Source organism: Mandrillus leucophaeus, unplaced genomic scaffold, assembly GCF_000951045.1.
Source record: "Mandrillus leucophaeus isolate KB7577 unplaced genomic scaffold, Mleu.le_1.0 Scaffold779, whole genome shotgun sequence".
Taxonomy (NCBI): Eukaryota; Metazoa; Chordata; class Mammalia; order Primates; family Cercopithecidae; genus Mandrillus; species Mandrillus leucophaeus.
In genome coordinates, this window is record NW_012108463.1 from 606,337 (window position 1) to 618,292 (window position 11,956).

General features: G+C 55.5%; 1 protein-coding gene across 1 annotated transcript; it reads left to right on the forward strand.

The window, feature by feature from the left end:
* Positions 1-5,581: 5,581 nt before the first annotated feature.
* AMER3 (APC membrane recruitment protein 3) lies at positions 5,582-11,637 on the forward strand. The gene has a single exon (XM_011966856.1). The coding sequence runs from the start codon at positions 5,596-5,598 to the stop codon at positions 8,179-8,181; it is 2,586 nt and encodes an 861-aa protein (XP_011822246.1). The 5' UTR covers positions 5,582-5,595; the 3' UTR covers positions 8,182-11,637.
* The last annotated feature ends 319 nt before the right edge of the window (positions 11,638-11,956 follow it).

Sequence of the window (11,956 nt, forward strand, 5' to 3'; positions counted from 1 at the left end):
TGCGGTAAGTCGCCAAGGCCCCGAGAGGCTGCGTCGGTCCTGCCCCGCGGATGTGGACCCTGGGGGGAGGGCGAGGATTGGGGAATTTGGTGCGTTCTCTGGCGCGATGGACGGGCAGAGTGCAGGAAGCAGGGTCGACACCCTCCACCCAGTGGTGCCCGGCGCAGTCAGGGGCCTGGGGGCGGTGACCCTTTTAGGTCTGGGCTAGGGAAACGGAGAAACCGTCCGCCCGCCGATGCAGGAGCTGGGGAGAGCCAATACGGCTGTGAGGCCCATCTCCTTGCCCCTGGGCAGTCCAGAGGCGCCCTCCGAGGAGGTGGGCCAGGACCTTCCCTCCCCAGAGGGCCCTTTGTCTCCCCAACGTGGGGGTTGGGTGGCTTGGTGGTGCTCTCACAGCAGATTCTATTTGTGCTTTATTCTCCATTCCCACCCCCCACCCCCCCTCCCCAGAGCACGGTCGCTTTCCCTCCCCACAGTGGCCTTCACTCCAGCCCTCCCATGACAAGGCAGACTACTACTGAGAACGCTATTGCCCCATAGCTCTGCCTCCAGCCCAGTTTCCAGAGGTTCCTGGGCCTGCGCTTTTTTATCACCATACACTCCTTTGTATCGCATTGCTGCGACTTTCCTACATACCAGGGAAGGCGTAGAAAATACCAAAACTATTAGCCAAACGTTTTATGTCTCAAGGCGTTTCTGTGGCATGTGTATTCCTCCAGGGTTTTTATTTTGCTCCATGAAAGCAAACACCCAGACACTTCCATGTTAAGAAAGGAAAGACAGGCACAGAATTACCTTCTCAAAGTAAAAAGGAAAAGCTGGGCAGCTAAGCCTGAGTTTGTCGTGTAGAAAAGCAACCAGTATAATAACTTCGTTTGCCCAATTTGCAATAAATTCATGTCTGTGTGTGCCGTGTAAAGCACTGTGATGGGAGGTGCACAGACACAGGAGTTTCTGCCACCACCTTCTCTCCCCTAAACCCTGCTTGGGCTCCTAACTCGCCTCCATATCTCCACTGTCCATTTTCACCTGCATCTTTGAAAGTGAGAATTGGCCCCTGTCACTTGTCCTTTAAGGTTGGCTCACCGTGGCTTGCAGATAAAAGCACGGCTCTCACTGAGACCTCAGGTCAGGTGTGGTGTGTGCAGCCCATCTCCAGGCCTCATCCCTCTGGCTTGCTGCTCTGGCCACTTGAGCTGCTCTGGCCACTGGAGCTGCTTTCAGATCCTTAAATACTCTCCTTCTCTTGCTCCTTGGGGTCTTTCTGAAGCGTGTTCTGTCTGCCTGGAATATGCGTCCAGTGTCTTTTGCCTGGCTGTCCTCTTCTGTCTTTTAGGGTTTGGTTTAAATATCACATCCCTGTAACAGAATTACTTAAGTAAATACATTGTGTGGTCTCTGTTCCCATGGAACTTGCAAGTTCATCTTAGAGATGAAAGACTCAGCCCAGGGCCCTGGTGTCACTGAAACCTGTCTTAGAAAACGATGCACATAGGCCGGGAGTGGTGGCTTACACCTGTAATCCCAGCACTTTGGGAGGCCAAGGCAGGAGGATCATGAAGTCAGGAGATCAAGACCATCCTGGTCAACATGATGAAACCCCATCTCTACTAAAATTTTAAAAAAATTAGATGGGCGTGGTGGTGTGCTCCTGTAGTCCCAGCTATTCAGGAGGCTGAAGCAGGGGAATCGCTTGAACTCAGAAGGCGGAGGTTGCAGTGAGCTGAGATCATGCCACTGTACTCCAACCTGGAGACAGAGCAAGACTCCATCTCAAAAATAAAAAAAGAGAAATAAATAATAAAAGAGAAAATGATGCACATAATAAAAAAATTAGCTGGGTGTGGTGGCACACGCCTGTAGTCCCTACTACCTGGGAGGCTGAGGCAGGAGAATCACTTGAACCCGGGAGGCGGAGGTTGTAGTGAGCCGAGATCCGCCGCTGCACTCCAGACTGGGCGACAGAGCAAGACTCTGTCTCAAAGAAAAAAAAAAAGAAATAAATAAAGAAAAAGACAAAGAAACTAAAAGAAAATGATTCACATAAACTGTATCACAGAATTAAAATCTCAGAGTCTGCATCCTGTTTAGGGAACTTAGGTGTAAACATTTGACTCAGATGTCTCAAATATAAAACAGTGCATTTAATTAAGTAATAGCTCACCGCCTGCTATAGCTGGAGTCCCGGAACTTAAAAGAATTTTCAAGCTCGTTGGGGAGTGAGACCAAGCACCAGAATGAATAGCTGGTGGTTGCTGAGCCCCGCAGACAAGAAGGCACCCAGAGGGTAGGGACAGGTCTGAGCGCTCCTTGGGGGAGGGATATGGCACTTGTGGGGTGGACCTGTCATGTTTCTTGCTGGGGTTCCACTGACGCGTCTTTAGCCACAGGGTTACAAAACTGTGTGCATTTTTGCAACTGAGAACCTGGGCACATTTGGCCTCTGCCCTCAGGCAGTGACAAGGCCAGCATCTGGCTGTCCACATAAATCCCACTCTGCCCCAGAGAACTGTCACAGGAGTTGACTTCTCAGCCTGCCCCCAGCCAAGCAGTGGGCCCTCCAACCACCCAGGGAGTTCCTACCCCCATCATAGGTCACACATTTCCAAAGAGACAGTTTCCGATAAAATATTTTAATATGGATTTGGACTGGACCGAACACAGACTAGAGTTCATGGGATGCTCCAGTATTGCTGCGCCTCTGGCTCATCATTCTGTGTCCTGTGTTATTGTCCTGTCTCTATGTAAAGTGCTCAATCAACTCAGAAGATGGGCTTGGCATTGTTAGTGTCACTGAGTCCGGCCATCTATAGCAATGACAGCTATTTTAAAGGATCATTTTTCAAGTTCAGAGTGGAGTGAAATTTCCAACTGTTCATGATTTTAAATCAGTTGACTGTTATGAGAACTGAGAAACTGGTAGTTTTATTTATAGACATCTACATCAGATAAAACATTTGTGTTCTTGCAGTTGCAAAATTCTGCACACAGTGAAATAATCCTTGCTGTGCCTGGCTGAAGTTATTTCCAATAGAATGTCAATCAAGATTTTTTCCAAAACATAGAAAAGACTAAGGGAAATAGAGATCTCATCATGAATATTTCCAAAATTTCCTGCCATAGGAATTATTATCACCTTCAATTATAATTTTTCTAAATTTGTGTGAGCTACCCTTCTTGCTTTTAATTTTCACTTTCATTGTGTTTTACAATACTTTTCATGCAAACACATTTATTATTCTACTTTTAGATTTCCCACAAAAGCGTCTGAGCTGTTAGTTTATAGACTGTCGGGTTCAGAATCAGATAGACCTGGGTTCAGATCCCAACTCCGTCACTTAACACCTGTGTGACGTGGGTCAGTTCATTGACTTCTCTGAATCTGAATTTATCCTTTGTAAAACGGGGGTTACAATCGTTTGCCCCTCATACAGTGATGGGCCAAGCTGTCCATCTGGTTAGGTGGGTGTAACCAAGACTCCAGCCAGGGTCATCTGAGCCACAGCTTGGAGAGTAAGCCCTGTGCTGTGTGCGGCAAAGCCCGGCAGAGCTGGGGAGGCCTTATCATGGCTGCAAAGGATTGTGCCGAGTGAAAAGTCTGCAGGTGCAGGGTGGGTAAGGCTTAGGCATGCACCATCTGGCCTGAGGCCGAAAAGCCAGTGTGGCTGCTCAGGGCACTCTCCCTCTGCCCAGGGTGCCACCAGCAACAGCTGAGCTGCAGCCACAGCCCAGCCCAGGTTCTGTGGCTCTCCTGGCATGGTGCCTGCTGCTTCTCATCCTCCAACCAAAAGTCTGAAGTGCTCCTCCAGGGGGAGGAAGCACTTCCCTCAGGTGGGAGCGGGTGGAGGCTGGTCGGCTTGACCCTGCCAGCCCCGGTAGTGCCAGCTTTTCCACCCCCTCCCATCTTCTTGGCCTCGACGTGCCCACTGGGCTATGAGGCAGCCCCTCGCCCCTCTGGGTCCTCATGAAGAAGCATTTCAGGGTCTCTGGCAGGTAGCTGCAAGGCTTACTTGGGGTGGGGTGTGAAAGACACACAGGCTGACGGAGCCCCAGGTCATGATCATGCCTGCTGCAGGCTTCCTCACAGCCAGGAGCTGGGGGATCAGTGCAGGGCTGCCTCTGGGTAGTCCTTATGGAGAGGCGAAGGAGCCAGCCACAGTTTCTCCCCAGCCAGGACTGACTGTCAGGCCACTCATGACCAAGACCGGTGGAGACCCTGGCAGACAGGGGTGTTTTGGGTGAAAGGAGCAGGCTGAGTCCAGGGCCATGAGGACATGGTGAGGGGAACAGAGGGGAGGGGCTCAGTCTGCCCTCCCTTCCTGGGTACTGAAGGTCTCCATAACATACCCCAAGGCAGCATGTTTAAAACTAAACCCTAGCTCTTCCTTCACCTTGGCTCAGCTCCCTCCTCCTCCCCTCATTTCCCTCCTCCAGCTGTCCAGCGCTGTCCCTGCCTGCTTCTCTCTCCCTGCTGTCGCTGGACCCTGGCGTTCTTCCCTTTGGAAGACCCTACTACGTTACCCCTGCAGCCTCCATCTGCCTTGCTCCCCATCCTCAGTCCTCTGGCAAGTACTCTCTGCTCATAACTCGTTTTTTCTGTCCTCCACTCAGAGGTCAGAAGCGTGGCCCTAGAACGCCAACTTCATTAAAGTCCCTGCTTCCACCCGCCCATCGGAAGATGGCTGTAGCTCCCCACTGATTTCAGGGTAAGGCCGGATGCCCTAGCTGGGCCGGCACAGTCAGTTGGCAAGCACTGCTGCCACCTGTCCACCTGCATGCCCAGGGCGGATCCCAGGACCCTTTCCCATTGAACACAGACCGGGCATCAGAAACGTTCTCTGGATGGCACTGCAGGTGTCAGTATGCCTCAGTGATGTGTGCACAAAAGGTGGTGGCTGCCTACCTTTGCAGCCCTGCCTGCCCACCCTGTGTCCCATGCTCACCTCCCACCACGATGCTCTGGTTCCTCTCTGTCCATGCTCTGCATGCACCGTGAGGTGCTGGGCTGTGTCTTGCCTGATGGCCTCTGTAGATGGAGTCTTGTCCACCCCGCCCCCCACAGGCACACAATCCTGGAGTTTGCAGTGTGCACGCCCCCACAGCCCCAGCTGAGGGCCAGCTGCCTTCAGCCCAGGAGGCAGGCAGGCGTGGGTGTCCCTTTAGCTGCCTGATGAAGGAGGCAACTGCTCTAATTGGATCCTCCACCCATCTACTCAGAAGGGCCATGACACACACTCCTAAGGACAGGCTGCAAGTACACTAGGGAGCTGTGTGTAGAATACCGGGCACTCTGCATAGAACACGGGAGTCTGAATGGGCCAAATGAGCTAAAAGGGGGATTGGGAGAGTCAAACACTCATGGGTGCAGCAATCACCAGGCCCCAGGCAGCTCTCATTTGGCTCCTACTGTGTGCCATTGTCTACAGAGGCAGGAGCAGTGAGTGGGCGTGGCGGGGCTGCTGCCCTCTTGCTCCCCCACCTGCAAGGAGGCCCCTGCAGAGAGTGAGCTGTGTGAGAGGGCTAGGCAGGGTCTTCCAGAGTCTGTGATACTGAGTGCCTCCTGCTTTCCTCCACAGCCGCCGGGGCGCTGGCAGCATGGAGCTGAAGAGAGGAAAGACCTTCATCAAGTCCAGCCTGCAGGTTTCCCATGAGAAACTCCCAGACCCAGCGGCCGTGGCGCCAGCCAGGGAGGGGGCAGGCCCCTGGTCAGTCCTGCCAGGAGGGCAGCAGAGGCCCCACAGTGAGAAGGACCCCCAAGCCAGCCCCAGTGCCCAAGAATACGACAGATGCCCCAACAGAGGGGCACAGCCAGACCCCAAAGGGGGACCCGCAGCCCTCTGCGGAGCCACCTTCAAACCGGTGCGAAAGAGCAAGACTCACGACAGCGTGTCTGGAGCAGGCAGGGCCACGGCTGCCACAGGGCAGTTGGTGGGCAGTGCAAGCTTCCCGGGCTCCCCGGGCAGCCGGCGCATGATCGACTACCGCCACTTTGTGCCCCAGATGCCCTTCGTGCCGGCTGTGGCCAAGAGCATCCCCAGGAAGAGGATTTCCCTGAAAAGGCCCAAGAAGTGCTTTCGGAACCTATTCCACATTCGCAGAAACAAGACTGAGGACCTGGCCTCGCTGGCGGCTGAGGGGAAAGGTCTGCCCTCCCCAGGGGACCCATCAGACCCTGGGGGCCGGCAAAGCAAAGCCTTCCTCCCCCCAGGTGAGGGGCCGGGGCTGGACAGCCTGTGCCAGGACCTGTCGGACAGCGAGCTCCTAGCCGATGCATCCTTTGGTCTATGCAGGGCCCTGTGTGAGGACGTGGCCTCACTGCAGAGCTTTGACTCGCTTACGGGTTGTGGGGAGGTCTTTGCGGATGATAGCTCGGTGCCATCCCTGGAGCTGAATGAGGGCCTGGAGAGCCCAACCCAGGCAGGTCAGGGCCTGGAGAGCAAGGTTCCCAGGGGCCCCCTCCAAGGCAGTGTGGAGCAGCTGGCCTCGCCCGCCCAGAACGAAGCCTCTGACTTCACCAGGTTCTGGGACAGTGTGAATCGCTCAGTGCGGCAGCAGCAGCGTGCCCTGCTAGGCCCATGGCTTTCGGGCCCCCAGGGCACAGACAGGGACCAATCCCGGCTGGACACAGCTGGGCTCGCTGAACTGCCCCTCTGCCCCTGCAGGGACCCTCGCAGCGGCTCCAAAGCCAGCTCCATCGACACAGGCACCCCCAAGAGTGAGCAGCCCGAATCCGTGTCCACGAGTGACGAGGGCTACTATGATTCCTTCTCGCCAGGACTTGAGGAGGACAAGAAGGAAGCTGAGAGCCCAGGCACTCCCGCCGCCACCTTCCCACGGGACAGCTACAGTGGGGACGCCCTCTACGAGCTCTTCCATGACCCCAGCGAGGGTCCTGTTGGCCCCAGCCCAGATGATGACCTGTGCGTGTCTGAGAGTCTGTCAGGGCCGGCCCTGGGGACGCCACTGTCCATGTGCAGCTTCCGAGTGGGGGCCGAGGAGAACTTGGCCCCAGCACCAGGCCCCGACCTGCTCAGCCAGGGCTTCCTACAGAGCTCCTGGAAGGGCAAGGAGTGCCTGCTGAAGCTGTGTGACACTGAGCTCGCCATCACCATGGGCATCGTCAGCTGGCTGCGTCGAGGCCCCACGCCCCGTGCCCCACCCACCCCTGGGCAGCCTGCAGCTCCATCTGGTCCCCAGGGAGCACCCAGGGCACCCACAGAGAAGTTGGGGGGCAGGGAGGGCCTGGCCTCAGATGCAGGCGGGGCAACAGTTTGCTCAGCACCCAGCAGGCAGGAGCTGTGGGCACACACGGGCACCACAGACCTGCTTGCTGGAGAGAGCAAGGCCCTCGGGGTGGCCACACAGGGGACTGGCACACTGTCCAGGGATGCCTCGCGAGAGGAAGGGACACGAGGTCACTCTGAAGACTTATTCTCCTCTGTGGAGTCTGCAGCCACTTCGACAACAGATACTTCCAGTGAAAACAAGGCCCCAATCCCTTCTGCCTGGCCCTGCTCCCAGAAGGAGCCTGGGCCACCAGGCGTCCTGGGGTGTTTCCGAGGCCCCTGGAGGCCAGGTCACGGGGCTGGCACTCTAGATGCAGAGCCCATGCTGGCAGGCTGTGTGGCCCGTGCGGCAGCCCTGAAGATCAGCTCAAACGACCAGCCCCCGGCCGCATGGCCTCCAAGGCAAGACGTGGGCAGTGGGCTCTTTGGGCAGCGCCGGGCCAGGGGCCCCGACATTCTGGAGCAGAAACAGTCCAGCGGCTCCCCCAGCATGACCACTGTCCATGGCCTACCCTACTCGGCCAGCACACCGGACCAGAGGTGTCGAGATCATGTCCAGGACCTGAGCTGGCTCAGGGTGGAGCCCCCGGGGCTGGGTGTCCAGGCCTGGGCCTCTGTGGAGGACCCGGCCCTGCAGCTCAGCACGGCGGCTGCGGAGCAGGTGGCATACAGCAGAAAGCTGGACTCTGAGCCCCCATCAGCCCCTGCTGCCCAGTGGAGTCCCCAGGGCCACCATCCAGAAAGCCTGGGCCTCACTTTGAACCGCCAGCGGGAAGGGGGGGTCTCTGCAAGTGCCCCAGAATGCCGCTGCAGCCTCCTGGCCCGTGAGGGCCTCCTCTGTGGCCAGCCAGAAGTGGGGGCCTCCAGGCCAGCCGTGGCGGAGCCCCGTCTGTAGGACAGGCTCACACGCACCAGGAGCTGCATGTGTCTTCGTGACCGCTTTCAGGAGAGCCTAGGACTCAAGTCTCTCTCTTTTGTCCCTGATGTGGGGACTGGGTTGGGGGGAGGGGGTGGCAGGACTCAGGCATGCGGAGGGTAGCATGTTCATGGGGAGGCATCCTTGTCTGAACCCACCAGCTGAGGCAGCCCGCCCCCCACCACCAAAGAGAGCGTGAAGCTGCGGCCGCCTCGCCGCTCCTCATGCAGGGGGCTGGAGAGAGGGGCGGGGCTTGAAACCGATGGGAGAAAAGAGCTGCACCTTGTACATGGGAAGCAGAGAGCCAATGAGTCTGCCCGGGGATTGTGTGGGAATCCCGAAAGACACAGTCCCAAATGCCATAGTCCCAAGCGTTGAGAATCCAAAATATTAAAATTACTCTAAAATCCAAAAATCACAATCCCAAAATATCTAAATCCTGGAAATATAATTCTGGGAATTTTTTTTTTAATTTTTTAAAAGATATTTACATTTTAAAAGGATTTCAGAAACAGAAAAACAACAGAACACATCATTAGCCACTTTACACAATAAAATAGGCAATAATACATATTTTTGCAAGCATAAACACTCAGGTAAATACTAATGACAGTTACACAGGTGTGAGTTATTAGCAGACAAACTATATTCATAAACAAGTCAAAATGGGAAATGTATGCATGCACGTCACTATGCTTGGTAATTGCGTGCACCCGGCTTGATATCTGCAGTCACGTCATGACCAGCAACCCGTCTTTTGATGCAGTCAGTCAGTCTACGATGCGTCACCACCACACATGCAGTTGCCCAAAGAGCGGAGATGGCAAGAACTTTCCTCTCTCACAAACACAGATGTACAAAAATTACATCTCTTCATTTATGGAGGAAGTTTTGATGTTTTTACACACACGCACAACGCTTACACACACAGTCAACCTGGGATGCCGGCAGGGTGGCTCAGGACGAAAGCCTCAGGACCCAGGAGGGCCACGGGTGTAAGTCCCAGAGTCCAAAGGCCAGCGAGCCTGGAGCTCTGATGTCAAGGCAGTGGAAGAAAAGGCTGTCCTGGCTCTGAGAGAGACCAGTTCGCCTTCTGTATTTTTTCCCTCTGGGCCTCAGCAGATCGAATGCTGCCCACCAACATTGAGGGTGGATCTTCCCCACCTAGGCCCCTCAGACTCACATACTCATCTCTGAAAACACCTCACAGCCATGCCCAAAATAACGACCTCCCAGGTCTCTAGGTATCCCTTATCCCAGTCGAGTCCACACCCAAAAGAAGTCCGCAGGTCCACCCCTTGTCAACCTGGCATCCATCTGCATCCCCTTCAACCATTCTCAGTCTCCAAATAAAGCCCTAAGCAAGGTCGTAGCTCCACCCAACATGATGCCACTATCCCGGGATTGTGATTTTCAAGACTTTAGATGTCAGGGATTTGAAACTTTAGAGATTTGTGTCTTTCACTATTTCAATGTTGGGGACCAGTGTTTGGGATTGTATCTTTCAGAATAATGATCCACACTTGTGTGAGGACTGCGAGGCTCAGGATGGGAGACAGATGGGGGAGCCGACCTTAGGAGGGCCCACTGAACCAGCCTCAGTCTGGCCCCAGTCTGGCCTACTTGCTGCCCCAGGATGGGTGGCTACAACCTGCTGAGGGCCTGAAGGGCGCTCCTCAGGAACACTGTATTATCCTGTTTTGTGTTGCTATAAAGGATAACTGTGACCAGGTCATTTATAAAGAGGTTTATTTGGCTTATGATTCTGCAGGCTGTACAGGTATGGCACCAGCATCTGCTGCTTTTTTTGTTTGTTCTTTCTTTTTTTTGAGACAGGGTCTCACTTTGTCGCCCAGGTGGGAATGGGAGTGCAGTGGCACGGCCTTGGCTTACTGCAGCCTCTACCTCCTGGGCTCAAGCAATCCTCCCATCTCAGCCTCCCAAGTAGCTGGGACTATAGGCGTGTGCCACCATGCCCGGCTAATTTTTCTATTTTTTTTTTGTAGAGACGGGTTTTCACCATGTTGGCCAGGCTGGTCTCAAATTCCTCAGCTAAAACGATCCATGCGTCTCAGCTTCCCAAAGTGCTGGATTACAGGCGTGAGCCAGCCAGCATCATGCATCCCTGTGCAGCCCCGCCAGGGCTGGCTGGACCCTCCCACCCTTGTTGATGGGCAGTGCTGGATTGTCACGAGTCATCCCCTACAAACAATGATTTCCCTCCGCTTGCACTCTCTAACTAGAGCCATAGATGGCCAAATGCTCTTTGGGAAGAAGCCAATGGATTCTCCTCAGCGCTGCCTGCAAGTAAAAAGGCTTTTGACTCCACCCCCTCCACGCTGTCAGATTGCCATTCCCCTTCAGGAAAACTTCGAATGGGGATGTGGACCTCACTCCCCAAAATGTCACAACATACATGCAGCACCCCAACATTCAGAACCATGAAGGGCGAAGGTGGCTGATGTCTGTAGGAGGGACAGGTGTCCGTCCTGGCCCAGTGTCAGGCCAGCAGGTGCAGGGACAGATGGGCCATCCACATTCTCCAGGATTAGCTTCTACCTCAACCAGCACATCTCAGCAAGATGCCAGGATGGGGCTCCACAGGCAGCCGTGAAATGGGTTTCTGGAGGAAAGACCAGCACAAGAAAAGGGGTCAGTCAGGTCGCAGGCAGACTGCTAGGGAAATCCCATCTCATGCAGGGCTCCCACCAAGAGGAGCGTGCGTTGTGCTGCCCTGGCTCAAGAAGAAGGCAGTACGGGATCTGCAGCTGAGGGTGGCCCTCCCACCAGGGGACGCTGATCCGTGCCTCTCCTGACTGCCTGACGCTTGGTCTCCGGTGGCCCTCTCTCACAGGGCTCCCTGAGGCCTGCAGCGAACGGGGCACAGGCTGCACGTCACAGGTTCCAAAGTGTGCAGCAACTTCTGACCAGGCCCATCCAGACCTGGAGCCCCTGTGGAGCCACATCTGAGCCCTCCTCCCGAGACTCATACACAGGACCACAGCAGCATCACCGAGCCAGGCCGGGGGCCCAGATCTGCCTACCTAATCCTTGCATCAACCGCAGTGCAGTTGTCAGCCCCGTTTTTCAGACCTGGACACGGAGGCACAGGGTGCTGGTGTGACTTGCCCACAGTTAGTGTGTGAGGTGATGGGTTTTGTCCCCTCCCAGCTCCAAAGACCCCGCTCTTCCTCAGGCTCCAGAACCTCTCACTGAGCTCCTGCAGGGAAGTCCCCACTCAGAGCCCTCAGCCCTTCCTGCTTTCAGGCTGCAGATGTCAGAGCACCCTTGGGTGCCAGCCACAAGTGCTCCTCTGGCAGGCTGAGCCCCCAGCGGGAGGCTGCCCTGACTCAACCCCAGCCCGGGGCTTTGTGCTGCCCCTGTGGGAGTAGCCGCTCGGTAAATCCTTGTTGAAAGAATGAAGTGTCAAAAGGTTGTGTGTGCGTTTCTGATTTCTTGTTGACCATGAGCCTTGTGTCTGGAGGGTGACTCTGACCTGAGTGCCAGCCACCTCCCCCCTGGCAGAGACAGAGCACTCCCTTGTGCAATGCTGTGATGCAGGGACTCATGGTGATGGAGAGCCCAGCCAGGCCCAACAGGCTGGGAAGGGCGGGAATCTAGGGGGTTAGGGAGTGGTCAGGAGGGCCTGGGATCCAGAGAAGGGCAAAGCGTGCCCAAAACCCGGGCCATGTGGAGGCGCGGTCTACATTGACCCGGCGGCAGGGCCATGCCTCCTGGGAGGACCTGCTGGCCT

Bases quoted from the DNA above. Each gene is read 5' to 3' on its own strand.
- AMER3 (XM_011966856.1), top strand. From the start codon at position 5,596: ATGGAGCTGAAGAGAGGAAAGACCTTCATCAAGTCCAGCCTGCAGGTT.